General features: G+C 38.0%; 1 protein-coding gene across 21 annotated transcripts in view; it reads left to right on the forward strand.

Annotated features, from left to right (window-relative positions):
* KIDINS220 (kinase D interacting substrate 220) overlaps window positions 1-27,926 on the forward strand; it is a 119,540-nt gene that overhangs the window by 84,261 nt on the left and 7,353 nt on the right. For 5 of the 21 annotated variants that reach the window (XM_055254511.2, XM_055254515.2, XM_055254514.2 and 2 more), the window contains exons 23-27: window positions 4,279-4,457; window positions 5,558-5,781; window positions 19,411-19,542; window positions 21,654-21,752; window positions 22,726-22,962. In XM_055254511.2, coding sequence (XP_055110486.1) covers window positions 4,279-4,457; window positions 5,558-5,781; window positions 19,411-19,542; window positions 21,654-21,752; window positions 22,726-22,962 — 871 coding nt within the window. Of the gene's footprint in view, window positions 1-4,278; window positions 4,458-5,557; window positions 5,782-7,867; window positions 7,982-8,669; window positions 8,727-19,410; window positions 19,543-21,653; window positions 21,753-22,725; window positions 22,963-24,413; window positions 27,585-27,926 lie in introns of those variants that run through there. The other 16 variants (XM_055254498.2, XM_055254500.2, XM_063623974.1 and 13 more) reach the window with 5 other exon arrangements.

The raw sequence follows: 27,926 nt of genomic DNA on the forward strand, positions 1-27,926 counted from the left end.
TTGGATGACTGACACCTCTCAATTTCAAACATACTACAAAGCTACAGTAATCAAAACAATGTGTCACAGGCATGAGGATGGACATATAGAGCAATGGAATAGAATTGAGAATCTAGAAAAACCCATACATCTATGTCCAGTTGGGTTTTGGCAAGGATGCCAAGTCCATTTAATGGGGGAAAGAACAGACTTCAACAAATGGGGCTGGAACAACTAGATTTCCACATGCAAAAGAATGAAGTTGGACCCCTATCCCACACCATGTACAAAATTGACTCCAAATAGATCAACCTATGCTTTCCCAAGCACAAGGTTTTGTCAATATCAGAAAGGACAATTAAGGTGAAAATTACTCTATTTTAAAGGAGTAGAGTTTTTGAGGAAGAACACCTTTTGTGCATGTGTAGTTTATTCCTTCTATAAATATTTATTGGACAACAGTGTTGTGACAGTATTCTGTGCAGGCCACTGGAGATACAGTGGTGGAAAAAACTAAACTTGTTCCCAATTTTAATGGAATTTCCAGTCTAGATTGGGAGATAAACATTAAGAAAGTAATTCCACTAGTGCAGAATTATGATACATGTTATGCAAGAAAGTATATATACTCTGGGGGCTTGTAATGAAGGAACATAAGTTGGTCTCCAGGATGCTCTCCGAGGAGGGGGAAATTGCACCGAGCACAAAGGATGGGTAGGAATTAACAGGGTGAAGATGGAAGGGTGTAGCCAGCTCCTGAGTTATCCAGGGTTTTTGCCTTTTCACAGATGGCAGTGGGTGTATAAATGGACTCCATTTTTTCTTTGTTTCTGACTTTTTGGCAGCAATGCCAAGTGGCTGTTTTCTGTCTGTGTGTTCTGTCTTGTCTCCCAGAATCTCCAAAGTGTTCTGTGCATGGATGGTATTTAATAAATGGACATTCACTGGTAGAAAGTATTTGAGAGTCTATTGGAAGTTAAATTTGTTTCAAGGCAATACAATTCTAAGGCATTTAAGAGTTTTCTCTGTTTAAATTTTTAAAGAAAATGTGTCTTATTTTTTAACATCCTACTAAATAATGACATTATTAGGCAGCTACTTTTAGATAAAATGTGATAAATAATACTTTCTTCATAAATTCTGCTCTAAGAATCTGTTTATATTTTGATTTAAAATAGAAGTCTTTTATGTAATTTAAAACCTCATTTTGAATGGAAGTGATAGGAATAGTTTATGCAATTTCTGCCAAGGAATTAATATGGACTTTGTATAAACCACTGTCATTTATAATCAAAATGCTTTTAACTTACATTGATGTTGGCATTAACAAGTATTGCTAGATTGGTAGCATAGAAGGAAATTGCATTTAGACTTACTAGGAGCTCATTGATGCCTGAGGTTTTATAATGCTTTCTTTGGGCCATTTAACTGCTGGCAACTTTAATTCACATGATTCATAATACTGGAAATTTAAATTCACTCTTAATTGAAAAGTGAAGTTACTTAAATTCTTTAAATTCTAACCTTTGGAAAAATATCTGAAAAATAAAGGCACATATGATTTTGATGGCCCACTGCCAAAAGATTATCATTTACATAAATATCTCTTTCAGCAGAAGAGTTTAATGTATTGAGCTCAGAAGGTTAGAATAGAGACTTCAATCTGGAAGCCAGCAGTAGCCTGTTGGCTTGTGAACAGCAGCATTGTTCATCATACTGAGAACACTGTTGCATTCAGGCAGAAGCAGAGCTGGCATTAAAATGCAGTTAATTTGTTTCATGTGACTTGTCAGCTGTGTGTTTTTATCTAAATCTTTCTAGCTTCTCTTTTTAGTATTTTGTGTTCAACTCCTGAAATAGATGAACTACCTATTTAACTGTTTAAGCTCTGATTTTATCGCCACTTGCAACCATTCTCCAGGTTTTCCATTTCATTTTAAATATATTTAATAATCAGTTTGAACACGATTTTAATGTATTAAAAGTAACCCCATCTCAGAGGGCTTTTCTGTCTTGTGCATGTGTCTGTGTCTGTAAAAGGGACTTTCTGAAATTAATTAAGATAAAATTGCTACCCTTATTTTCTCCCCAGCACCCTATTCTCTTCATGTTTGCTAATTGTGTTCTCTGGGTTTTTCCCTTAGATGACTTTCAATATTTGGCTACTAGCCAAGTATTGGGTCTGAGCAGTAAAGTGCTAGTCCCAAAGAAATGATATAGCTGTTACTAACATTAGAATAAGTTTCCCATTTCACTTTTTGAAGGGTGTGAAAATCTTACTGCTCCTCTGCAACTGTGCTCACTTAGTGTAATCTAACAGTTAATATTCTTGTTTAATTGGAAAGATATATCCAGTGATCCTTAAACAACTTTTTGAGGTGTAATTGACATACAATAAACTGCCATATTTAAATTGACCAATCTCATGAGTTTGATAAATGTATATACCCACAAAGTCATTACCACAATCAAGAGAGTAAATGTTTCCATCAGTTCCAAAATTTTCACCCTCTTCCTTTGATACCCTCCCTTGTCTCCCTCCTGCCTCACGTTCCTAACTTCACAGCAAACCTTGGTCTGATTGATACTTTAGATTGGTTTGCATTTTCTAGTTTTATACAAATGAAAACATACTGCTGTACACTCTTTATTGGCTGGATTAATTTATTGAGAGATTCATGCATGTTCTTTGTATCAGTAGTTCATTTGTTTTTTTTTTTTTTTTGCTGAGTAGTATTCCATTGTGTGGATATACCACCATTTATTTATCCTTCCATCTGTTAGTGGACATTTGATTTGTTTCTAGTTTTCTCATCTACCTCTTGTCTTTTAACTTCTCTTTCTTTTTCTTCTCTTTATCCCTCAGTGATGCGTTCTTGCTTACTGCCTTAGATCAGGAATTGTCAACATTTGACCATTTTTGACCTACAAAAACTACAGTTTCATACAGTAGTGTTTAATAAGTGTTTTTAAATGAATATTACTTACTTTTACATTCAAGAGTCTCTGCATGATACAGAATTGTTTACATATTGCTTCAACTCAGTTATACAAAATATTCTGCATAATAAAAGACTAAGTGACATATTAGGAGGTATTGTGTCCGATTGGTTAAAGTATATTTTTTCCTGTTTTTCTGTCTTATGTATATACATATATAGTAAGCATATATTGCTTTTACAATAGGAAACAAAACCCTTTTTAGAAAAGGAAAAACATATGCTTTTTTTTAATTTGTGTAATTTATTTATAAGTTCTTCATTTCTTGTTTTCTTTGCAAAGGAAAAACTATGGTATTCTATTTAAAACATGGATTTCAGAACCAGTCAGATTCACTTTCCTAGTTATGTGACTTTGGGCCATCTGTTTAATCTGTCTGAGGCCACTGTTCTCATCTGTAAAGCGATAACTCAATGAATCTTCATTGAGGGGTGACCCTTAGGTGACCCTGAGCATATGACACACCTGTGCATGTGTGGCTTTCCTTCTGTTTCCCCACCCAAGTCCTGCCATGGCCAAAGGCAGTAGAATTCTGGCCGTACTCATTGTTACCTTTTTTTGTAACCATACTAACTTTTTTGAGTTTCTTTCTCTTTTATTAAAAAAAAATTTTTTTAGACTGGATGAGGTGGCTCATGCGTGTAATCCCAATAGGGAGGCCAAGGTGAATGGAATGCTTGAGCCCAGGTGTTCAAGAGCCTCCTGGGCAACATGGCGAAATCTTGTCTGTATAGAAAAATACAAAAATTAGCCAGGCATGGTGGCGTGAGCCTGTAGTCTTAGCTACCCCGGAGGCTGAGGTGGGAGGATAACTTGAGCCGGGAAGCAGAGGTTGCATTGAGCCAAGATTACACCACTGCACTCCAGCCTGGGTGGCAGAACATGATTCTGTCTCAAAAATAAGAAAAAAAACAACTAAAAATTAAAAATAGATTTTTTGGCCAGGCATGGTGGCTCACACCTGTAATCCCAGCACTTTGGGAGACCGAGGTGGGTGGATCACCTTAGATCAAGAGTTCGAGACCAGCCTGGCCAACACGGTGAAACCCCGTCTCTACTAGTAATACAAAAATTAGCTGGGCATGGTAGTGCACACCTGTAACCCCAGCCACTAGGAAGGCTGAGGCAGGAGAATCGCTTGAACCTGGAGGCAGAGGTTGCAGTGAGCCGATGTGTAATTAGACCAAATCCATCAGACCAAGATGTGTAATTGTTGTATAAGTAACTTCAGGTGACGTGCAGAATTTACCTTTCTAATTGTGACATTAATAACCTTTTTCATTGATTTCTTATTTGAAGAATATCAAAGAATATTCCAACAACTAAGGATGTGGAGCCACTTCTTGAAATTGATGGAGATATAAGAAATTTTGAAGTGTTTTTATCTTCAAGGACCCCAGTTCTTGTGGCTCGAGATGTAAAAGTCTTTTTGCCATGCACTGTAAACCTAGATCCCAAACTACGGGAAATTATTGCAGGTGGGCATTAGTAGTAAATTTAATTTTTCATCTGAAGTTCTAAGAATTTTTCATGTTTCTAACTTATTTGTATACATTTCTCCTGCTCTATGAAAAACCAAGAGGAATTGAACTAAGCACTACACAGAAAAATTAATGAAATTAAAAATCAGGAGTCTTGGCATCCTTTTGAGAATGTTAAGAAAATCCTGTTAGTATTTGTGGAACTCACTTTATTATGATCCCTATCCCCACCCCTCCTGCCCCTGCCCAAGTCCTTCCTTTGGAACTTTGGAATTGGATTTCTTTTAACATACAGTCATGACTTCATGATATCCATCCATTGTAATTTGCTTGTCACCAGTCTTCAGTTCTTAACAGGGATCTCTATCCAGGGAAGTAAGAAAATCTTTATATTACTTTTCAGATATTAACTTAAATCTGGGTACTAGAGTTTCAGGGTAGTGACATTAAGGCTTATGGAATAAATGAAGTTCTGGAGGTACCACTCTATGCACATGCACACACATAAAACCTTCATTGAAACAGTCTTTCGTATGACATGGCTCTGCTGACCTGCCTTTGAGTTTTCCAGGAACTGTGAAGAGATCGCCTTAAACTACTTCTGTGTTCTGTTTTCTAGGTACCTGTTACAAGGCTGATGTCAAAGGGTATTACATGGCTGTGGAATTTGTTGTTGTTCAGAGGTGGATGAGTCTCATAATTTGCAAACCCACAGTCTTTGCTAACATTATATGTGTTAATACCCAACAAATATGAGTTATTAATACTTGATAACATGAATAAAAATAATTGTTAGAATATCTTAAATCCTTTAAGAGTTAGAGAAGAATCAATAGTTCCAATAACTGAAGAGAAGAATCCAGATATTGGTGACTTCAAATGGTGAAAAAGCTTTTATGCAAAGTAGCTGGGCATTTCTCACTAAAAGGCCTGTGAGTTTTCAAGATTTTCTGTCTTCTTTTTTAATCTAGTTGGAATCCCTGGCAAGCGTGAGAAAGTCATGTTTCTGCCTAGTAACTAAAGAAGAATGTGATCATTGGACTAATTCCTAATGTCCTGTTTTCTCTTGCCTTCTGGGGTCTGATGGAATCTTTCAGATGTTCGTGCTGCCAGAGAGCAGATCAGTATCGGAGGACTGGCGTACCCCCCGCTCCCTCTACATGAGGGTCCTCCTAGGGCGCCATCAGGGTACAGCCAGCCCCCATCTGTGTGCTCTTCCACGTCCTTCAATGGGCCCTTCGCAGGTGGAGTGGTGTCACCACAGCCTCACAGCAGCTATTACAGCGGCATGACAGGCCCTCAGCATCCCTTCTACAACAGGGTAAGGAAGTTGGAGGCAGCTTTATTTTTAAGAATTTGTTCCAAGGAAACCTCAGTTTTCTGCTTGTGGATTCTGTTATGGTTTTAAAACTGTACTTTGGCTTTAGCATAGGAAAAATGGAAAGTTTGAATGTAAAATATAGGAGTTTTTGGAAATCAAAATAATTTAGAATTTTAATGTGTTCTAGGTCTCAAGAGAGTCTGAATATTAGATTTTTTTTCCTTTTATTTAGTTTCTTGATAAGTAAATGGACTCCACAGGGTCAGTAGTGACTGTCCTATGCTTCAAAGGAATCTGTTTCTTTCTTTGTGTATAGACAAATGTTCTATTTGTTATATCTTGTATAATAGTTTATATTGGCATTTAAAACAATGATAAACTTAAATTCCTACAGTAGTTTAGTAAACCTATACTTAATATGCTTTTGTCTTTTAAATGTGAGATAATAATGGGAAAGTACTGCTATGGAACTCAGATGTTTTTCCAAATAATAGCACTGTAGCCCATTTTTAGAGTCTTATGTCATCTTCAGTCATCTACAATTTTTTAGTTAATATAAATAGGATAATTTCCTAGATGAAAAGATGAAATGCAACTAATTATCAGTGGTATTCAGGCCCTGTCAAGTTTAGTAGGCCCAAGCTATATTCTCACTTTAATGACCTCAAACACTAATATTTCCTGTAGGAAAATGGAGCATGAACCTGGGGTTACACTTTCTGGAACTGTTCTCTTAAGGTGCATTGCAATTTCTTATTTTTGCTGTCTCCCTCTTTAGTCTAATTCGAGAAAACATAGGACCTAGTTAGTCATAGAAGCCTAGTGCCTAAACTGCCTGTGTAAATACATTTCATATGAGCTGGGAAGAAAGAGAATTTAGAATAAATGTGACAAAGAAAGGATTCTAGAATTTAAACTTTCAGTTTTTGAAAAATGTTGGCCATATAAGTAATTAGGTACTATTTAAAGAGGCTCGAGAAATGTTACTCCGTTTTTCTATTTGGACAAGGAGACAAAGGTGGAATAATAGCATTTTATCATGTATTCCATCTTTTAAAATTTAACTGTGTGGTAGGCAGTGTGAAATGCAGGTTTTTATTTACCAGTCTTAAAATCTGCTGTGTAAGTTTACATAAAATAGCTCCGTTGATACCAACTGAAAATTTGAAACTGAGAAGCTTATTTTAAAAAATGAAAGATTACCTTACCATCTAGCCTGAAATACTATGTTCACTAATTTCATGAATAACAATAATGTAATCATGCTTTAATAGTATTTTATCATTTTTAAAAACATTTACAGTTTTCTCTTGTTTTTAAATCTAGCTACTTTTCGCTGTAGTTATTTGAGATTTTTTAGTGTTAAAAGCAGAATAATTCTAAGCTGGCAGGAGTAAAAAGGGTAGGGAAGGTTTCACCTCAGTGTAACAAAACCTCATGAACTGCAGTCTTTATGTTTAGCCTGTGTAATTTGATATCTTCTGTTTATATGAAGCTGGTTACAAATGTATGCCATTGTTATAAATCTCACATAAACAGTGGATTCCCCACCTGTTTTTTAAAAAATATGCTTGCTTATTTAGGGTATAAACTCTAGGGTGTAAACTAGAGGTGAACTCCAGGAACTTGTAATAACATTATTCTTGGAATTTGTGCCAGGGTGTTTTCATATATTCCAGACTTTTTGATCTTATTTAGGCTAATCTTTTTTATTGGTGAGGAATAGTATTAAGATTCCAGTCTGCTTCTTTTAAAAAGATTATGAGTTAATATTGGTTAAACTGCTTAGAACCTGACAGATGGTAAGCTTGTAAATTAAATATAGAGAGAAACTCGTGTCAAACTATAAAGTGCAAAACTTTAGTTGCTTATTTTTCTAAAAAAAGCTTATATGAAATGACCAATATAAAAATGTAAGTAATATGTCTTAAGTTTGAGTTTAGCATCTTATGGAATTTTTTTTCTTTTGTTTTGTCATTTGCATTAAAGTTTTGGAGTTGTATGTTATTGGTTTCATTTGAAAAATCTCATTACACTTTCATTTCTGTAATTGTTTACCCCTTTTTTGTTACGTGTTTTTCCATAGCCATTCTTTGCCCCATACCTTTACACGCCAAGGTATTACCCTGGCGGCTCCCAACATCTCATCTCACGTTCATCAGTAAAAACGAGTTTGCCCAGAGATCAGAACAATGGCCTAGTAAGTATATAAAAGGGTAATGAAAATATTAATTTAATAATAAACATAGATAGCATTTGAGGTTTGGTTATTTCCTTTACATAGTAAAAGAGTGCAACTGATTTTATATATAGTTTTAAGAAACATAACCTATTACTAACATAAAATGTATTTATTTTCATTTCTGGTAAATATCTATGGAAGGAAAATGACTAGCAGTCTCAGCGAAGAAATGTTGACTTGTTTATAGCCAGAAATTTCTGGCTTGTAACATAGTGTTTGCTACCAAAACTTTTAAAACTAAGCCGTTACATTGGGTAATTTCTAATATCTTCTTAAAGAACATGTGTATACAGTACCTTTATAGTATATAAATATTAGCACCATGATATAAAAAATAGAGGATATATTGAAGGAAGAATATTTCAATCGAATGGCAGGAATTAAACAAGATAAGGGAAATTCTTCCAATGAACTACTGAATCTAATAAAAGACATTTGTGCCCAAAATATTAGAGACTCCTGATGATAAAAGTAATAGTTTAAAAAAAGAAACTCTCTATTAATAGGTTTTTATAAATCAGGAGGCAAAAACATAAACTGTTGAGTTTCAGTGTTGTGTATTATTTTACCATCATGTTCATTTGTCTTCACAGTTTGGCTCCCCCTTTCCCCTTTTCACCCACACTCTCCTGTTTTGTGTTGTTAGGAAGTTATCAAGGAGGATGCTGCTGAGGGGCTTTCTTCACCCACAGACTCCTCGAGGGTAATGGAGTAGTTCTGTGGTGTGGATCGCTGGCATCTCATTGCTTCTGCCTCAGTAATGACTGTCTTAATTGTGATGATAGCAGCTCACTAACTCTGCATTTGTGGTGTGATGAGCAGCTAGTGTAGAGTAGCTGAATGCTAATAATTATGGTTCATGAATTAATTAAAAAGCGGATGTTTAACTTCACCCATTGTTTCTTCCTGCTTTTCCCCTTTTTCAATACATGGGATGGGTTTTTTTTTGATTCTCCAATAAGGAAGGGCTTTTTCTGTCACCCGTCAGGGGTGTTCAGTTGGTAGTATTTGCTCCTTAGTGTGAGCTCTAGCTTTGCCTTTGACTATTTTTGTTAAGCCTGTGGTTGCTATTACACATGTGGAATATTTTAGAAAAGTATCCAGTATCACCCTTGAGACTACAAAAAGACACATGAGCTAGATGGTCTAGACTAAAAATGCATCTTTAGTAACTCAATCTAGGTGTCTACATTTAGTTAAGTCTTAGTCTGAGTTTTAGTGCAGTACTATAATACTTTTCTTTGCCTATATATTTGTTAAAATAAATTTTCCAGATAAACAGAAGATCGTGTAGCATGTAAAAGAAATTAATTTTTTTTTTGCCAACACCTTAAGGTAGGTTTCTTTTTACAAAAAAAAAAAAAACAAAAAACGACAAACAAACAAAAAAACCTTGTAGAGGGAATCACTTCATAAATTACTATGTAAGTGGCCAGGCGCAGTGGTTCACACCTGTAATCCCAGCACTTTGGGAGGCCAAGGTGGGCAGATCAGTTGAAGTCAGGAGTTCGAGACCAGCTTGGCCAACATGGTGAAACCCTGTCTCTACTAAAAAAAATACGAAAATTAGCCAGGCGTGGTGGTAGGCACCTGTAATCCCAGCTACTTGGGAGGCCGAGGCAGGAGAATCGCTTGAGCCTGGGAGGTGGAGGTTGTAGTGAGCCGAGATCGCACCGCTGCACTCCAGCCTCGGCGACAAGAGTGAGACTTGGTCTCAAAAAAAAAAAAAATTACTGCATAAGACTTCGTACTTAATAAGAAATAAGTCTGTGATGAGCTTTAAAATCTTCATTTAGAGCCTAGGCGACAGAGCAAGACTCCGTCTCAAAAAAAAAAAAAAGAACCCAGTTTGTATTTTAACTTTGGTTGTTTTATTTACAGACTATGTTACACCCATGTAATATGGTCAATTTAGCCTATAGCTGTGTCGAAATGTGGCATAGCAGTTAGAGTTAACATGGTGAAATATTGCATACTAAGTTTATCTGTAATTTTTAACTTAAAACTTGCATTTTGGCAGGCAATAGGTTGTTTTTCTTTTGACGGAGTTTCGCTCTTTCGCTCAGGCTGGAATGCAGTGGCGCCATCTCAGCTCACTGCAACCTCAGCCTTCTGGTTTCAAGCGATTCTCCTGCCTCAGCCTCCTGAGTAGCTGGGATTACAGGCGCCCACCACCGTGCCTGGCTAATTTTTGTATTTTTGTAGTAGCGACGGGGTTTCATCATGTTGGCCAGGCTGGTCTCGAACTCCTGACCTTGTGATCTGCCCATCTTGGCCTCCCAAAGTGTTGGGATTACAGGTGTGAGCCACCGTGCCTGGCCAGCAATAGTTTTTTAACTTTAATTTCCTCTGAGTTAATGTTAATAGGAGAGAAAAAGAGAACCGTTGTGGTGCTTTCATTGAGAGGTTGATGATTATTTTAAAGTCATTAACATTTCAGCTGAAGTATTTAAGTGACTTCAGTTATCCACAGTAAACCACAATAATTCTCTTTAGTGCTTACGGAATGTTTAATCCATGGGTCATCATCACTATGTGCAAGAATGACCTTTAGTTTAGTCAGAGAGCCTTTAACATACAGATTATTGCATGCAATTCAATTCTCCAAGCTAAAATTCCTGAGCAAAATTTTGAAGAAAATCAGATACTGTGAAGAAGTTAATGGCCTTAATGACACAGACACGCTGACATAGTAGCTATTCCTCATGCTCAAGAATGTAGACAAATACATGTCATTAAAAGGTGTCTGTAGTTTCTTTTAGGGACCAGTAAAGCAGCATTAGGCAAATTTTGAAATGAGTTTTTGGAGAAGGGGAAATCGTGTGATTCTTGAGATGTGTTTAGAAGCTCAGCAAAGGTGCTCTGCATATATTAGTAACTGTCTAGTAGAATAACCATATCATTTGCTTTTATTTTACTATGAAAAGATCATTTTATGATTAGCATAACAAATAATAGATGCTTACTAAGCTTCCTTTGCTTTTAAGAAATTAACAACGACAGTAGAATGTGAAATTTGTTTTGTCGAAGCCTAGAAAAAGTAAGTAGTCACTTAGTTCAATGCCAAATTGAAAGCTGTGGTGGAAGGTAAAGAATCAGAACATGGGAACATTGCCAGAACTTTGTAGTTGGACCAGCAGAGAGTACCTAGCAGAAAAGTATGTAGCCCATCAAGCTCCGTAGCAAAAAACTCTGTGTTTCTGGACAACGGGATTTCCCATTGGTCCCATCTCTGCTCAGTCAGCTGTCTCTATACAAAGCCTGTAGAAGAGTCAAGAACTACACAGACGTTTTTGGACAAATTGTCATGTCACAAGGTAATGTGTTAAAAAAGCCAGGCCATTAAGGGGTTAACCAGCTATGGTGTTTTCAAAATAGAGATGATCCCATATATATAGATATATTTTTTTCTTTTTTTTTTTGCCATGAGGAACATCTGAATCACCTTTATAAATTAGATCCTTATAAAAATCATTGAGTTTTCTCACATTAAGGAACACCGTAGTGCTTATAGCTTGTGATGTCCAGGGAGGGACTTGTGAGATAAATTATAGATATATCCCAGTGTTTCACAGAAGTGAGGATTTATAAAATTAATAATACATAATAATATAAATAATATATATTATAAAATAATTATATTAATATATAACATATTTATATTATAAAATATAAATATATTAATATAGTAATATAAAATATGTTAATATAAAATATATTAATATATTAATAATATAAATCGTCACTTATGTGAAACACTTGGATATATCTATAAGCCTCCATGCTAGCTTTTTAAAAATAATTGTATAATAGAGAAAAAATATATGCCAAATCTTGTAAAACCAGGTTAAAAAATTAGTACTATATGCAAGACATGCTTCCCAGAATATTAGGGCTAGAAAGGAACAGTGTTTTGCAAACTTCCAAAGCATAGAAGCTTTTAGAAATGAACTCTTAATCAAAACTCCAGTTTGTAAAACCAATAAAAGCAGAATCCTGGCACCCACATTACACTTGTCTTTCCTCTTGAGGGTCCCCCCAGGAGTGCTAGTCTCCACATGGCACAGATAGAACGTGTGAGACTTACTTGAGGGACACAGGAAGGGGTGCCAGATTTGGAACTAGAATGCAGGAGACTATGGCACTCACCACCATGCTGGTGGCTCTGCCCCGTTCGTCCTGAACATGACTTAGTCAGGTATTTGGTCTTTTGAGTTAAACAGACCCTGGTGATGAGCTCTTTGCCGTGGACAGATTACTTTACCCCTCTGATTCTCAGCTTTCTCACCGGGAAAAGCAGACCTGCCTCAGGTCTGATTTCAGGATTAGTCAGCCTTAGCATACTTTAAGTACTTCATTATTATTATTACTACTGCTACTACTGCCCAAAGGCCAGAATCCATGGAGCCTTAAAGACGCAGAACTCAAACTGTTTTTGGTTAAATCATCTTTGTCTCAGTCATGGGAGTGGTGTACAAATACTCCAATCAGTTTAGAATCATGCAGCCTTTTTATCTGTTGATGCTTCTTAGGCCTAAAGGTGTTAATCGGTTTGTTTTCTTAGAATTTAGAGGAATTTCTAGGTTATTTGAATACTTTAGATACTTTAAAATTTTGAAAGCTTTCCAGGGATATTTTCATTGGTGCCTTTACCTTCTTTGAGTCCAGTTCTCACTAGGAAATGGCAGTATTCACATGATTCTGTGACCCCAGTGAAGCGAAGGACCCAGTATTGAGGGCCTGTGTCCGGCCAGGTCTCCTCAGTGGCATGTTGTTCTGTCATCTCAAAGAGTTGCTCTCGAAGCTCTGTAGTCTGGCTTAATTTAAGGTATGCTGCTCTTGGTGGTAACTGTGTTTCATTGAAAAGCGCATTTTCAAAGGAGCAATAAAGCATTTCTTCATCCTTTCATTTTTCCCTGAATTATTTTACACTGAATACCACGATGTTTGTGTGATCAGTGATTAGTTCAACAAATATTTATTGAGTGTAAGAGGCGCTATTCTAGTGGGACACAGCAGTGAACAAAACTGATGAAAATCTTGCCTCATAGAGTGTGGACCTGAAGGCCACTGAGGGAATTACCGGTTTTATGAAGTCATTCTTTCTTGACCTCCTTGGGTTTACTCCTTACCTTTGGACAGCTTTATTTAGATCACTTTTATACCTTGTTGAAAAAGCATGACAATAATTAGCACAAAGTTTAATCATAAAGAATTTCAGAACTGCAAAGGCAGTGTTAACACAGTATCATGATCTCCAGTGTGCTGTTACCTTTACCTTTAGGTGTTGATGAAAACTATTGAATGAAGATATTAAAACTGAAAGTCTTGGTTTTCATTAAACAGGATCCAGTCAGTGGAGTGACCAAGTAAAAAGTGAAAACAAGTCCCCATGGGATGGCCCATGCAGTAACCCTGCACTTAGAAAGGCTGAGGCAGGAGGATGACTTGAGCCCACAAGTTCAAGACCAGCCTAGGCAACGTAGCAAGACCGTTTCTTTAAAAAAAAAAAAAAAAAAATTAGCCAGGCAGGGCATGGAGTGCACACCTGTAGTCCCCCTGCTTGAGAGGCTGAGGTGAGAGGATCAGTTGAGTGCCAAGATCATACCACTGCACCCCAGCCTGGTGACAGAGCAGACCTTGTCTCAAAAAAAAGTGGGGCTCACCTGTAGAGAATTTTTATTTTCACCACTGGTTTAGAACTTAAAGCTGTCTCTCATTGTTCAGGAGAAGACGTGGACAAGAAAGTTAAAGGTGCCATAGGTAGGGAGTCGAAGGCGTTTTAGGTTGTGTTTAGGCTTCAGGCTCAGGACAGGTACTCCCTGTCAGCTCTCAGCGACTTTGCACAGTAGTCTCAACCAGCTTTAACACCATTCACACTTTTTAAAGTGTCTTAGAAGTGGATTTGTACTATTCTGTTTGAATTTGGAAAAGTATTTGCCCATTTTTGCCTCTTATTAAAGTATAGTAAAAAATTGTCTTCACTTCCCACTTGAAAGTCTTTGTGCCAGACTTCAACTCAAGAAAACTTTTTTCCTAAACAATTTTCAACTAAATTGATTGGGATATTTTCACAGAAATAATATTACAGTAATGTTATGAAATCCTAGAGTACAGTTAAAAGTTTAAAAACAACAAAATTATGTTCATTGCAGTAGTTTAGTACTTGTGTTTTTATTTTGTTTTGTTTCATTTTGGTTTTTTGAGTCTTGCTCTGTCACCCAGGCTGGAGTACAATGGCACAATCTTGGCTCACTGCAACCTCCGCCTCCTGGATTCAAGTGATTCTCCTGCCTCAGCCTTCTGAGTAGCTGGGACCCAGGCGTGCACCACCACACAATGAAAAATTAGCCCAGCTAATTTTTGTACTTTTAGTAGAAACAGAGTTTAACCATGTTGGCCAGGCTGGTCTTGAACTCCTGACCTCAAGTCACCCACCACTGCGGCCTCCCAAAGTGTTGGGATTACAGATGTGAGCCACCACACCCTGCCAGTACTTGTGTTTTTTAAAAGATTGCTCTTAAAATGTAGTGTTATGCCTAATCTGTCAACTTTGACCTAGTATTTCTTTTTCTTTTTTTTTTTTTTTGAGTCAGAGTCTGGCTCTGTCCCCCAGGCTGGAGTGCAGTGGCACCATCTCGGCTCACTGCAAGCTCCGCCTCCCGGGTTCACGCCATTCTCCTGCCTCAGCCTCCCGAGTAGCTGGGACTACAGGCGCCCGCCACCACGCCCTGCTAATTTTTTTGTATTTTTAGTAGAGACAGGGTTTCACTATGTTGGCCAGGATGGTCTCGAACTCCTGACCTCGTGATCCGCCCACCTCGGCCTCCCAAAGTGCTAGGATTACAGGCTTGAGCCACCGTGCCCGGCCAACCTAGTATTTCTTAAGTAGCTTGAAGAGTAAGTTATATTTTCCAATCAGGTTAATAATAGCTTTCTTTTGTGTTTTGGATGTCTTGTAGTAAACTGTAATTTCCTTAGCACTCCTATTTTGGTATTTTTGCAAATCTCTACAGACAACTTTTTAAAAACCTATTTATAATAAGGTGGATAGTGTAAACTAGAAAACAGGCTTTCCATGAAGTGCTCCAGATATTGAATATGTTAAAAGAAAGACATCAGACGTCAGGCTAGCAAAAACCCTGCCATTTAATGTACTAAAACAATGTTGTAAATTAACTTTGGCACAAATTGCCAGTCATCTCTAGATCATTTTAAGCATTTTAAGAATATTTACTATCAATCTAAGTACAGAAGAATAATTGCCAGCAGTGATTATTTGCTTTGGATTAGAGTTTTTAAAAATCCACCTCACTGAAATGGTTATGTTCATCACAGTTTGCAAGGTTTGTCTGTTTCTCGAGCTAGAAGCCTCTTGGGGCCATTCTTATGAAATGATATTTAGTGCATCTATTATGTGCCACATACCCAAAGAAGCAAAACTCAAATTTGAAAGTGTATTTCTGAACATGACCTATAGTGTGGCTGGATATTTTATGATCATGTGATAGTCTAAGTAACTAAGCCTTCTTATTCAATGTTTTTAAATTAATGTTAAACTTGCATATAGTAGGAATATTGACTTTTCATAGCCAATCTGATGTACCTCATTTTCTTGTTAAATGTATGGCTCATGATTTATTCTTCCAATACAAAAAATACAATTTTTTTAGGAGTATAATTGTAAGATGACCAAGCACATATGAATGGAATGCAGCTGCTGTGGGTGGGGGTGTGTGTGCACGCATGTGCGCCCCTTGCTGTGTGCTGTTGTCCGTGGTCCGTTCAGAGTGAGGGGGAAATAGGAGGAATGACGAAGCCCTGCCTGTGTGTGTTAGACATTTATAGATGTGCATCGGATGTGTTACTTTATGCTCTTGTCCTTCACTGTGTTTTATTCCTCCCTTAAAGCCGTGTGACTCTGGGTTTAACAAACAGAGACAGGTACAGAAACTCTCAATGAAATCTTACTTTTCTTATTAGACTACTAGAAGCAATCATTGGCAACTTCATGCTGGGCTGTCTATAAATCTGTGCTCATTAAGGTGCCTTCAGTTTATTAGTTGCTTCCAGCCATTGCATGGCACTCATTTCTGGCTCATCAGTTCTGTGCTTATTTAATAAATTTACCAAAGATGATAATGTGTCAGAGTGTAGTTTTAATCTGCTTACAATACACAGTGATATAGTTGCTCAAGGTAATTTCAGTATTTTGATAGCTTTACTTTTACCTGGAGAAATTCTGATCTGTGTAAATTTTGAAGTTTTTTATTTTTTTATTTTTTGAGATGGAGTCTCGCTGTGTCGCCCAGGCTGGAGTGCAGTGGCGTGATCTCGGCTCACTGCAAGCTCCGCCTCCTGGGTTCACGCCATTCTCCTGCCTCAGCCTCTCCGAGTACCTGGGACTACAGGCGCCCGCCACCAAGCCTGGCTAATTTTTTTGTATTTTTAGTAGAGACGGGGTTTCACCGTGGTCTCAATCTCCTGACCTCGTGATCCGCCTGCCTTGGCCTCCCAAAGTGCTGGGATTACAAGCGTGAGCCACCGCGCCCGGCCTTGAAGTTTATTTTTAACAGTTTAAACACACTAATATCTTCTGCATTCAGTTTTCTGATTTAGAAAATTTTTTAACAAATTCTGATGTTAAAATCAATATGCTAAAATGGTCTGTTCTTGACTTATAACAGATAATTTCAAGTAAGAATGCATGATAAACATTAAAGTATTATCATTTGAACTAGTCTGTGTATTCTCAAAGTAATATGCTTAGTTTCTAGTAAGAATTTACCTACTGAATTATTGAATATGCTTTTTGCCCTTTGCTTATCATTTTTGCACTCTTGTCCTCCTTTTTATGAGATTTCCACCCCCAAATTATTATTTTGGTTATAAGATTCATGTGGTTTCAAAATAATTTTCTTACGTATGATTATTTTAGAAAAGGTCTAGCAGGTAATTACCATTTCTTCTTTATTCAAAGAAGCATATTATAACCTATTTTCATTAATTGATAATTCAGCTCTTATATAAAGCTCAACTTATAATAAGAGTCAGACTATAGTTTTGATGAAATTACAAACATCTTAATGTCCCTATGTGTCTGTCTTTTCTAAAAGAAAAGTAATTCAGAGGTAACATATATATTCTGCATAATCCCCAATGAAGGAATAAAATATGCTTTAAAGTAACTGATAAATTGTAAAAGTTGTAAAAAGATTGTGAAAGTAACATTGGGTAGAGCTTTTTGCTTTAAAGGAAAAGGGCAGTATTTATTGACATGTCTCTGTTGCTGAATTCTCAGCTTCTCCATGGGCATAAAATTCTCTTCAATATTTTACATTTTTCCCTCCAAAGCTGACAATTAATTTGATCCATGTCTATTATACTTGTCTTTTTTAGCACAATCAGAAGTAGAGAGATTTGGGGAATTTTTGAAATAAATTTTTTCTTTAAAATAATTTTAACCCTAAAGAAAAGATGCAAAAAATGCTATTCTGTCAATGTAAACATCTTTCATAACTGTAGTATAGTAATCAAAAGCAAAAATTAAAATTGCCATAATACTATTAACTAAACTACAGACTTTATATGAATTTCTCCAGCTTTTCCACAAATGTCATTTTTCTGGTCCAGGATTCAATTCAGTTGCATTTTATTTCTCCTTAGTCTGTTTTAATCTGTGACAGTTTCTTGGTCTTTCCTTATCTTTCATGACCTTAATTAACACTTTTAAGGAATACTGGTTATTTTGTAGAACGTCCCTCAATTTGGGTTTGTCTGATGTTTCCTTGTGATTACAAGGGGACTGTATATTGCTAGAAAACTGCAGGAGTGATGCTATGCCCTTCCCAGTGCATCAGAGTCGAAGGTTCATAATGTCCATAAGCCTTCCCACCACTAATGCTAACCTTGGTCACTTGGTTAAGGTGGCATCTGCCAGGTTTCAGCACTGTAAAGTTTTATTGTTCCTTCTATAACTAGTGAATATCTTGGAGGAGATGCTTTGAAACTCTGCAAATATCCCGTTTCTGCTTATACTTTTGCCCATTAATTTTCGCTTCCGTCTGTGGATCATGTGTGCACTCAACTGTTACTATGTTTGCCTAATGGTCATTTTCTGCTTTCCTCTTCTACATTTATTAATTGGAATTCTGTAAAGAAAAGCTGTCTCTGCTTCCTAATTAATTCACTTTTTTCAATTATTTAGTTATATTACTATGAACTCATGGATATTTATTTGATCTATGAGGCATAATCCAGTAAGATCATTAGTTACTTTGTTGATTCAACTATTTTTTGTGATTTTTTTGAACAACAAAAAATGTAAACAAGTGTAACTGTATCCAGAGCAAGGAGACTGGTTGAGGAATAAAAGCATTTGAAAGATAGAAAAGATAAATATGACTCAGCAATAAGAAGAAGTGAAGGACTGGCATGTTATGACATGGTGGACCTTGAAAACATTATGTTTAGTGAAAGAAGTTGGAAAAAGGAAAATAGGAAGTTATAAGACCTGATAAGTTACAGTTCTGGTTCAAGTTTACCACTAACTAGCTATTTGTTCTGTGACTTTGAAGTCCTAATTTTGACCAGGCTGATGCACCCTCTAAACCACAATGGGCACATCTGTGCTGGGAAGATGCATTTATCGTTGACCAGGGACAAATGGTTTGTTAGTATCCACATTCCGAAAATGTTTTTCTTCTAAATAAGTATTAGACTTTTTAATTATTTTGACTTTCCTTTTAAATGAGAACAAATTTTAATAGATGGTATTTACTTTCACATGTGTTAAGAGTTAATACTGTTGTTTCGTATTTACATGATGATTTAACAGATGCTAAAGGAAGTTTTAGATCTCTTGGATACAATATGATCAAGATCTGAAAACTTCAGCTCTTGTAACTATTGAGGTAGTCTGTAGAAACACTCAAAGTTGCTTAATTGTCTAGTATAGGTACTTTAAAATTATTTTGTAGGTTTACTTTTTGTATTCATATAATATTGGCATCAGTAGTTTTCCATCTTTTTGTGTGCGTGTTTTTTTTTAACCTCTCTTCTTCCTCTTATTAAGCACAGCACCCTTCTCTCTTGAGATTAGGCAGTAAACATTTGAGAAGTTGGCCTAGGCTTTGCTCATGAAATGTTCTGTTTTCTTAGAAAAAATGGTTCTGACTAGGCTGTATCAGCTGTAATAAAAGCTACTCATTAGGTTATAACAGTAACTAAATCTATTTCCTAATGGTATTTCCTTACCATGCTAAACACATTTGTTGTTTTTACTTTACTTCATGGTATAACTTAATGAGTTTTTCTTTGTCACATGACCTCATTATAGATGGCATTAAATGCTTATTCATACCTGTATTTTTCCTTGACTTCTCTAGGGGTCAGGCCCAGCCCCAGGCCCAGTGGTATTACTGAATTCACTGAATGTGGATGCAGTATGTGAGAAGCTGAAACAAATAGAAGGGCTGGACCAAAGTATGCTGCCTCAGTATTGTGCCACGATCAAAAAGGTGAGGCAGCCATTTACACACGGACCAGAGACAGCGCTGGGGGCGGAAGACAGGACTGTGTGGGTCGTGTACACTTTATGAATAGCTTCCCAAACATGCATTCCCTGTTAAAATGAGAAAGCTCTAAATGGAAAACATAATTTTTACTAGTTTGTATTCTAAAATTGCCCTGTTTTCTCTTATTTTATAAATGGATAAAATAAAGTAGCTGTCTTACCATGTTCTTTTTTAAATGACCTAATACAAGTAAAGAATGCCTTGATGAGAAATAGAAAGCTCGGAGGGATTCCCAGTGGGATAAACAGAACTCATCTTTCCAGTGTGGAACCGAAAACCTTTTGTGTTACCTTTTTTTCTAATTGTAATATTTGTGGGTGTGATTTAGTAATTATCAAAGTAAGCCACACTTGCCTCATTTTCTCCAAATTCTCATTTTCATGTCATGTAGGACTTAGGATCATGTCACATTTGATGAAACTACATAGGTTTGGGTTTGCAAGGTTAATGCATCTGCGTAATTTTTTTTTCTTCTAAGATCCTATTGCAATTCTAGCAGCTATCAGGTGGTTGGATAGAGATGCCTGAGATTTGGGGGAAGGTTTTAACGAAGTCTTTATAGTAGATATTTCACTAAGGTATACTTTTTTTATCAGAGTACTGTGTAATAAAGTAGAACGTTAATAACCAGCTTCTAATATTTATATACTTGAAAGAATGACATCTGAGAGAAGTTTTTTAAAGAATTATGAGCATATGTAGATACCATTTTACTCATCTCAGCCAATTTTAGAAAGGTTTCAGATAATGTCAGTTTCCTTACAGAGCTAGCTCGTGCTAGTCCCTGTTTGCATGAGTCAAACTCCGGCTTTTCCATGGACAAGCCCCACTTTCTCCTTCAGGCAGCTGGATGGTGTTAGGAAAGAGCGGGGTCTCCCACACGAGTCCGTTGTGATGATTTTGTTCCCATCAGGGTAGTGGTTTTCTCCCCACTCAGCTCTTTGCTCCTAGGCCCCGGCTTTCCGAAGCCCCTCAGAGCCGCTGGCCTCCTCCGTGCTGAGGGCTCCGCGGCGTTGTTGTAGCAGGACCTCTGTCACAGATTTGCTGTGTATACTGTTTTCTTCAGGATTAACTTGGAAACTGAACATTCTATTGATTATAAACATAGCTACTTCATAAGTTTGCCCCAGTTAATAAAGTCAGGTTTTACATTTATAAAAGCAGTAAGCTACCTATTATTAATAAAGAAAATGCTGTTGTTTCATTTAGGGGAAACTAGAATTACAGGGAACCAAAAGTGATAACTTCCTTTTTTATGATTTTTTTTTTCTTTGAAATGGAGTCCTGCTATGTCACCCAGGCTGGAGTGCAGTGGCATGGCCATGGCTCACTGCAACCTCCACCTCCCGGGTTCAAGCGATCCTCCTGCCTCAGCCTCCCAAGTAGCTGGGACTACAGGCATGTGCCACCACTCCCAGCTGATTTTTGTAGTTTTAGTAAAGATGGAATTTCACCATGTTGGCCAGGCTGGTCTCGAACTCCTGACTTTAGGTGATCCTCCCACCTCAGCCTCCCAAAGTTCTGGGATTACATGCGTGAGCCACCACACCAGGCCTTGTGAATTTAATAGACTGGAAAATTAGTGGGTGGGCATTCTTCATCTCTGTATCTAATATAATGGATAAACAGGTTTGCCAGGCCTACTTCACTTAGAACGTTATTAGTCACCAACACGCTTATGAGGACAGATGTCTTTGTCTCCTCCCAGCAGCTTGTGTTCATGTTCATATTTTCTAAGATTAGAAAACAAAAACTAACAGTTTTGTTGTTGCTCATGACAGCATAGGTAGTTTTGGAAATAGTTAGGAGGGTTAGTTCTTCGGTTGGTCCCAGAAAATGCCTAAGACATTTGGGAAAATATGAAGTGGCTGATGTTGTTCAAATTCAGCTTGTTTATTGTAATATTATATGGGATGATAACCTTTTTTTTGGTCAGCCTTTCTGGTCTCTAGAGACTTTCTTAAAACTAAATATAAGCATACTTGGCAATCACTAGTAATTCAGAATATTTCACATCTGTCTTTATACCCATAATTGTTTTAATTTTTACTCAGGCAAACATAAATGGCCGTGTGTTAGCTCAGTGTAACATTGATGAACTGAAGAAAGAGATGAATATGAATTTTGGAGACTGGCACCTTTTCAGAAGCACAGTAAGATATTTATAACATTGTGATGTTTACAACATTATTTTATTATAACATTCAAAATTATGTATAACAATGTAGAAAACCAGTATCGATAGGTACTGGCCTCAACTGGTATTTTCTTCATATATTTTTTTAATTTAAAAACTGCATCTTACACTTATGTGCAATCCTGTGTTGTGGAAAATATACACAGCAGCTCTTGGCAGCCTTTGCCTTTTTGGGCATTTCACTCAGAGATCTGGGGAAGAGGCCACCTGCCAGTTCTTCATGCTTTCACCTGCCTTAACTCTCATCAGGCTCCTGGAAGCCTTCGAGGCCTTGACCTTCAGCATTCATCCTTAGAGGGCTTGCATTGCCCAGGTTTAGCAAGAATCCTGTTAAGTCAGTTTACATGTATGATCACCTTCAGTATTTGATCAAACGCCTCACTAACCCCCCCACCCCCAGTGATGTCTGCTCACCCTGGCCATCGGCGTACCCAGAGTACCCCACTCCTGCTGCCTCCCCTTAGTAATGTTCCATCCACAGCCCCCATCCTGCCCCTTGGTGGTAGATCCCCACTCATTCGTGCTTATTCCTAGTTGAACTCCCTTCTGTAGTGAGACTGCTTTCCCCTGTTGCCATAGTTCTGAATAAAATCTGGACCTACTACTCTACTCCTGGCCAGCTCTGGTTTTGACACATGCCAGCTGCATTTTGCTTTGTCCTCAGGTAAGTTTTAAACAGAAGTAATAATTTAATGGGAAAATTGCAGTGTAGTGTATGTATGGTGGTTTCTACCATTGCTTCCTTTAGTATTAATTAACATGAAAGATAAGCTGATGTATAAAACAAATTCACTAGAAATTCACTTACCAGAAGTATGCTTTCTCATTGCTGTTGCAGTAGCTTTATAATGTTTGATTTTTCTAAATATTTCTAAAGCTTCTAAAATATGATTTGTTAGTGTAAATATTTACGTTTTTCTTCTGTTAAGGTACTAGAAATGAGAAACGCAGAAAGCCACGTGGTCCCTGAAGACCCACGTTTCCTCAGTGAGAGCAGCAGTGGCCCAGCCCCGCACGGTGAGCCTGCTCGCCGCGCTTCCCACAACGAGCTGCCTCACACTGAGCTCTCCGGCCAGACGCCCTACACACTCAACTTCAGCTTCGAAGAGCTGAACACGCTTGGCCTGGACGAAGGTGCCCCTCGTCACAGTAATCTAAGTTGGCAGGTATTTATTGAATGGCATTTTTCATATTACTGAAGAATAAGGGCACTGTTCAGTTCACTGAGATTATATGGGCATTTAGACAGTCATTCAGAAAATGCTTACTGAATACCTAAGTGGACAAGAGACAAGATGGAGGGCTCCCTGTACTCAAGAAGCTGCATCCATCTGGAGAGGGGCAGTCAGTGAAACAAAGAAAAAAGTAGCTCATGTAGACATTGACGAGAGCTGAGATATCCATCAGGGTCGCGGCATGCAGAGTCAGTAGGGACTAGGCTACTTGAGCTGGGGTGGTCAGCAAATTCAGCCTTTCCCAGGCGATTTTCCTGTTGCATTCAGTAACTGTTGGTTGAAGTACCTCTTGATTGGAACACTGGCCACATAGTGTCCCTTTGAGCACCATCCTTTGGTTTTGCAGGACGCCTGCACACCCTTCATGGATATTGGTTTCTTCTCGTCTGGCATTAGATGTAGGTGCGTTCTTCCTTTGGAGATTCTTAGAAGAAGGAGGCTGGGTGAAGGGTAGGGGCAGAGGCAGAGCAAAGTGAGAGATGCAGGGGGAGTAGGGGGAGTGAGGAGAGCACAGGAGGAAAAGCAGAGCAGGGCGTGGAGAACAACGGGGGAGGAGGCACAGCGGGCAGCAGCGAGTGACGCTGAGTGGGCAGGGCAGGGCAGCGCTGAGGAGGGGCAGCACCCTGGGGAAGGAAGAAAATGTCCTATTTCCTTGAGAAGGTTCCCAGCAAATTCACTTTGCTCCTTCTTTTTTGTTTTAGCCTTTGCTCTTGACCCTTCTTAAACTTTCTTGATTCTTCTCCTTTTTCCTCATCTGTACTTTTTACTCCTTGTTTCTTAGCTATTCTGGGATCTGAAGCAAATTCTAATTCTAAAACTTCATATTGGAAATAAACTTGTAAAACTATTTTATTTTTCTGTTTACTAAGACCCAACTATTGGCCTCATTGCTTTTTATATTTTATCAATGAAGTTGACTTTGGCCTTAAATAAAAGCTAAATGTTTGAAGTTATAAAAACAAGTGCTGTGGCCGAGCATGTGGCACATGCCCATAGTCCCAGCTGCTCAGGAGGCTGAGGTGGAGGATCGCTTGAGTCCAGTAGTTTGAATCTAGCCTGGGCAACACAGCAAGATCCTGTCTCTTCAAAATGAAATAAAAACCAGAAACAAGTGCTAAGAGTGTTTGTTAATACAGTGTTTAATTATACTTTTAAATATTAACAATAAACTGATTTTACTAAAATTTATAGAAAGCTTTCTAATAACAGCATTATAAGGTCACAGCTTTTGTTAAACTGTGTTATGTAGAATTCTTTTAAAAGAATTTGGTGTTTTGATGACTTTTTAAATGGTTAGTGTACATATATATTTCGTAAGCTGATGTTTATGCCTTTTTTCTTCTTATTTGAATTTTTAAATTATTTTTTTTCTGTCTTCACAGTCACAAACTCGCAGAACCCCAAGTCTTTCGAGTCTCAATTCCCAGGATTCCAGTATTGAAATTTCAAAGCTTACTGATAAGGTGCAGGCCGAGTATAGAGATGCCTATAGAGAATACATTGCTCAGATGTCCCAGTTAGAAGGGGGCCCAGGGTCTACAACCATTAGTGGCAGATCTTCTCCACATAGCACATATTACATGGGTCAGAGTTCATCAGGGGGCTCTATTCATTCAAACCTAGAACAAGAAAAGGGGAAGGATAGTGAACCAAAGCCCGATGATGGGAGGAAGTCCTTTCTAATGAAGAGGGGAGATGTTATCGATTATTCATCATCAGGGGTTTCCACCAACGATGCTTCCCCCCTGGATCCTATCACTGAAGAAGATGAAAAATCAGATCAGTCAGGCAGTAAGCTTCTCCCAGGCAAGAAATCTTCCGAAAGGTCAAGCCTCTTCCAGACAGATTTGAAGCTTAAGGGAAGTGGGCTGCGCTATCAAAAACTCCCAAGTGACGAGGATGAATCTGGCACAGAAGAATCAGATAACACTCCACTGCTCAAAGATGACAAAGACAGAAAAGCCGAAGGGAAAGTAGAGAGAGTGCCAAAGTCTCCAGAACACAGTGCTGAGCCGATTAGAACCTTCATTAAAGCCAAAGAGTATTTATCGGATGCGCTCCTTGACAAAAAGGATTCATCGGATTCAGGAGTGAGATCCAGTGAAAGTTCTCCCAATCACTCTCTGCACAATGAAGTGGCGGATGACTCCCAGCTTGAAAAGGCAAATCTCATAGAGCTGGAGGATGACAGTCACAGCGGAAAGCGGGGAATCCCGCATAGCCTGAGTGGCCTGCAAGATCCAGTTATAGCTCGGATGTCCATTTGTTCAGAAGACAAGAAAAGCCCTTCCGAATGCAGCTTGATAGCCAGCAGCCCTGAAGAAAACTGGCCTGCGTGCCAGAAAGCCTACAACCTGAACCGAACGCCCAGCACTGTGACTCTGAACAACAACAGTGCTCCAGCCAACAGAGCCAATCAAAATTTCGATGAAATGGAGGGAATTAGGGAGACTTCTCAAGTCATTTTGAGGCCTAGTTCCAGTCCCAACCCAACCACTATTCAGAATGAGAATCTAAAAAGCATGACACATAAGCGAAGCCAACGTTCAAGTTACACAAGGCTCTCCAAAGATCCTCCGGAGCTCCATGCAGCAGCCTCTTCTGAGAGCACAGGCTTTGGAGAAGAAAGAGAAAGCATTCTTTGAGAAAAACAAGCAAAGGAGAAGAGTATTACTGTACCCTTATGACAGAATTGTCCTGGATTTTGACTCCATCCATGCCCATCACCTTTCTACATTTTGCTGACAGATAACTAACAGATGATGAGGCCGAGGTAAAAGACACATCCACAGTGTGACAGAAGGGAGCGTGAGAAGCATGGCTCACCAGCCAGCCTCTACTGTCTTTGTAATTAGAAGCTTCAGAACTCACTAATACCACTGTGCCTTTCATTGGCGCATTACCCCATAAAACTTTTTGAGACGAGGTGAGATCTGAGTATAAAGATAGGTCAGAAGTATTTTAAAGGGCTTAATTTGCCAAAAAGAAAAGTAAAAAGCTAGAGACCCTTTTTGCAGAACATTTGGTGACCACACATTTGAGGGAAGATGTGGCGTTAGGTGAAGCAGAAGCAAACCCTGCTCTTAGGGGCTCATCTAGGTGAGTGCACAGCCTGTGACGCTACAGGGAGAGGCTGAGTAAACCGATATCCAGCGTTCTGTATGGCAGGGATATCGCTTATCACAGAGGTTCTGAAGAGTAGGAAGTACATAATGAAGAGGGCTTTAAAAATTGCCAAGAAAGCGAGTCACCAGGGCTGGCAGTAGTGTGACGGGGCCGTCCTGAGCTGTTAGGACAGTAGATGCGGGGAGGGCTGGTGACCTCCGTGGGTTCTTATGTCGGAAGCTCTTCTCTCTAAATCCCAGGCCTGGCTTCCAGCACCATCCAGCTGTGCCCAAGAAGCCACCCTGGTCTGTTCTCCAACTCTTTTAAATGGTGCCCAACTTTTCTAAGTGAGCTTAGCAATGAGAAGAAAAAAAAACCATGAATTCTTTTTCTGGAAAATCAGGGAGACATGGGTAATAATAGGCACTAATAAATATTTATAGACGAGTGAGTGAGGAAATAATTACATCAAAAAGGTCAGTGACAATTGATAAATGACAAGGAAATATTTAATTAGGTAAAACTAAATCATTGCTCTCTATACTAGGATAGACTTTATCTACTTCGTCTGTTCCTAAGTCAGCAAGTTAATTCTGGGGAAGGATCATAAGAAAGGAAATACTTTTTTTAAAAAAATTTAGAAACATGTAACAAAGCAAGGGTAAAAAAAAAAAAAAAAAAAAAAAATATATATATATATATATATATATATATATATATATATATAAAAGTGGTGCGACTGTAAAAGTGTACTTTCCATTAATTATTAGCCGAGTTAAGAGAATGATCACATTGAAGTACTGTGTGGACTAGAAATGTACCCTGTCATCATGCAATGAAATGTTAGCGTTTTAACATAGCTCATATATGTAGAATGAATTCTGGTGGTTTACCCCAAGTCACAGTTAGGACGGTAGATGGTGAGATCGCAGATGCGCGATTATCTAGATTCAGTGTTACATTTTCGATGTTTATCACTCAGTGAGTTTTTATTAATATGCTGATTAAGTTATTTACTGGGCCAGTCATTGTGCTAAATAGTTGCTCTTTTGTGTTTCATTGCCTTGATGTTTGAGTGTAATCTAGCATTTTAATACAGTGTTTATTTTGCATGATCTTTAACAAATGTTTTAAGCAATTTTAAAAAGGCAGGATGTTATTGACATTATGCACTGAAGTCTTAACATTTTAACATTTATAGTGCTTATTTGCAAAATTGTATAATTAGGAATTATTTCAGAGACAATGTTTTCTTTTTCAGGTGAGTAGTTGCCGCATAGTATCATTGGAGTACATTCTTTATACTGTTTGTGAAATTAATACTAGCATATTAAGTGTACAAATAGATTTAGAAAACAATAAAAAATTGCATGCTATTCTGACTCATGAATTTTTATTCAGTATGATGATTCACATTTTGATTAAAAATAAAAGTAGCTTGTGTGTTTGTTTTGTCACATGTCTGAAGTTTGTTAAAGACTTTCAGTTTCATGTACAGTCATGCAGTTGGCAGAAGTGTTCTGAACTGCTCCCAACTAGTCTTTTTAAGAGAATGTGGCTCGTAAGTGCCAGTGCCTCAGTGGTGCTTTATGAAGCGTTCATGCCCACAGCATGCTAGCGCCTAGCAGCGCTGTGCAGTGCGTTCCTGTAGATAGAAAAGGTAGGTTATCCAGAACCTGGAGGATATCAGTTTATTCCATGAACTTCCTGGAAAGGTTTGCTTTTTCATACTGATACCGAAATTGACAAACCAGATGAGTTATTGAGTCATTGACCATCTCCCTCGAACC

Source organism: Symphalangus syndactylus, chromosome 18 (assembly GCF_028878055.3).
Source record: "Symphalangus syndactylus isolate Jambi chromosome 18, NHGRI_mSymSyn1-v2.1_pri, whole genome shotgun sequence".
NCBI lineage: Eukaryota > Metazoa > Chordata > Mammalia > Primates > Hylobatidae > Symphalangus > Symphalangus syndactylus.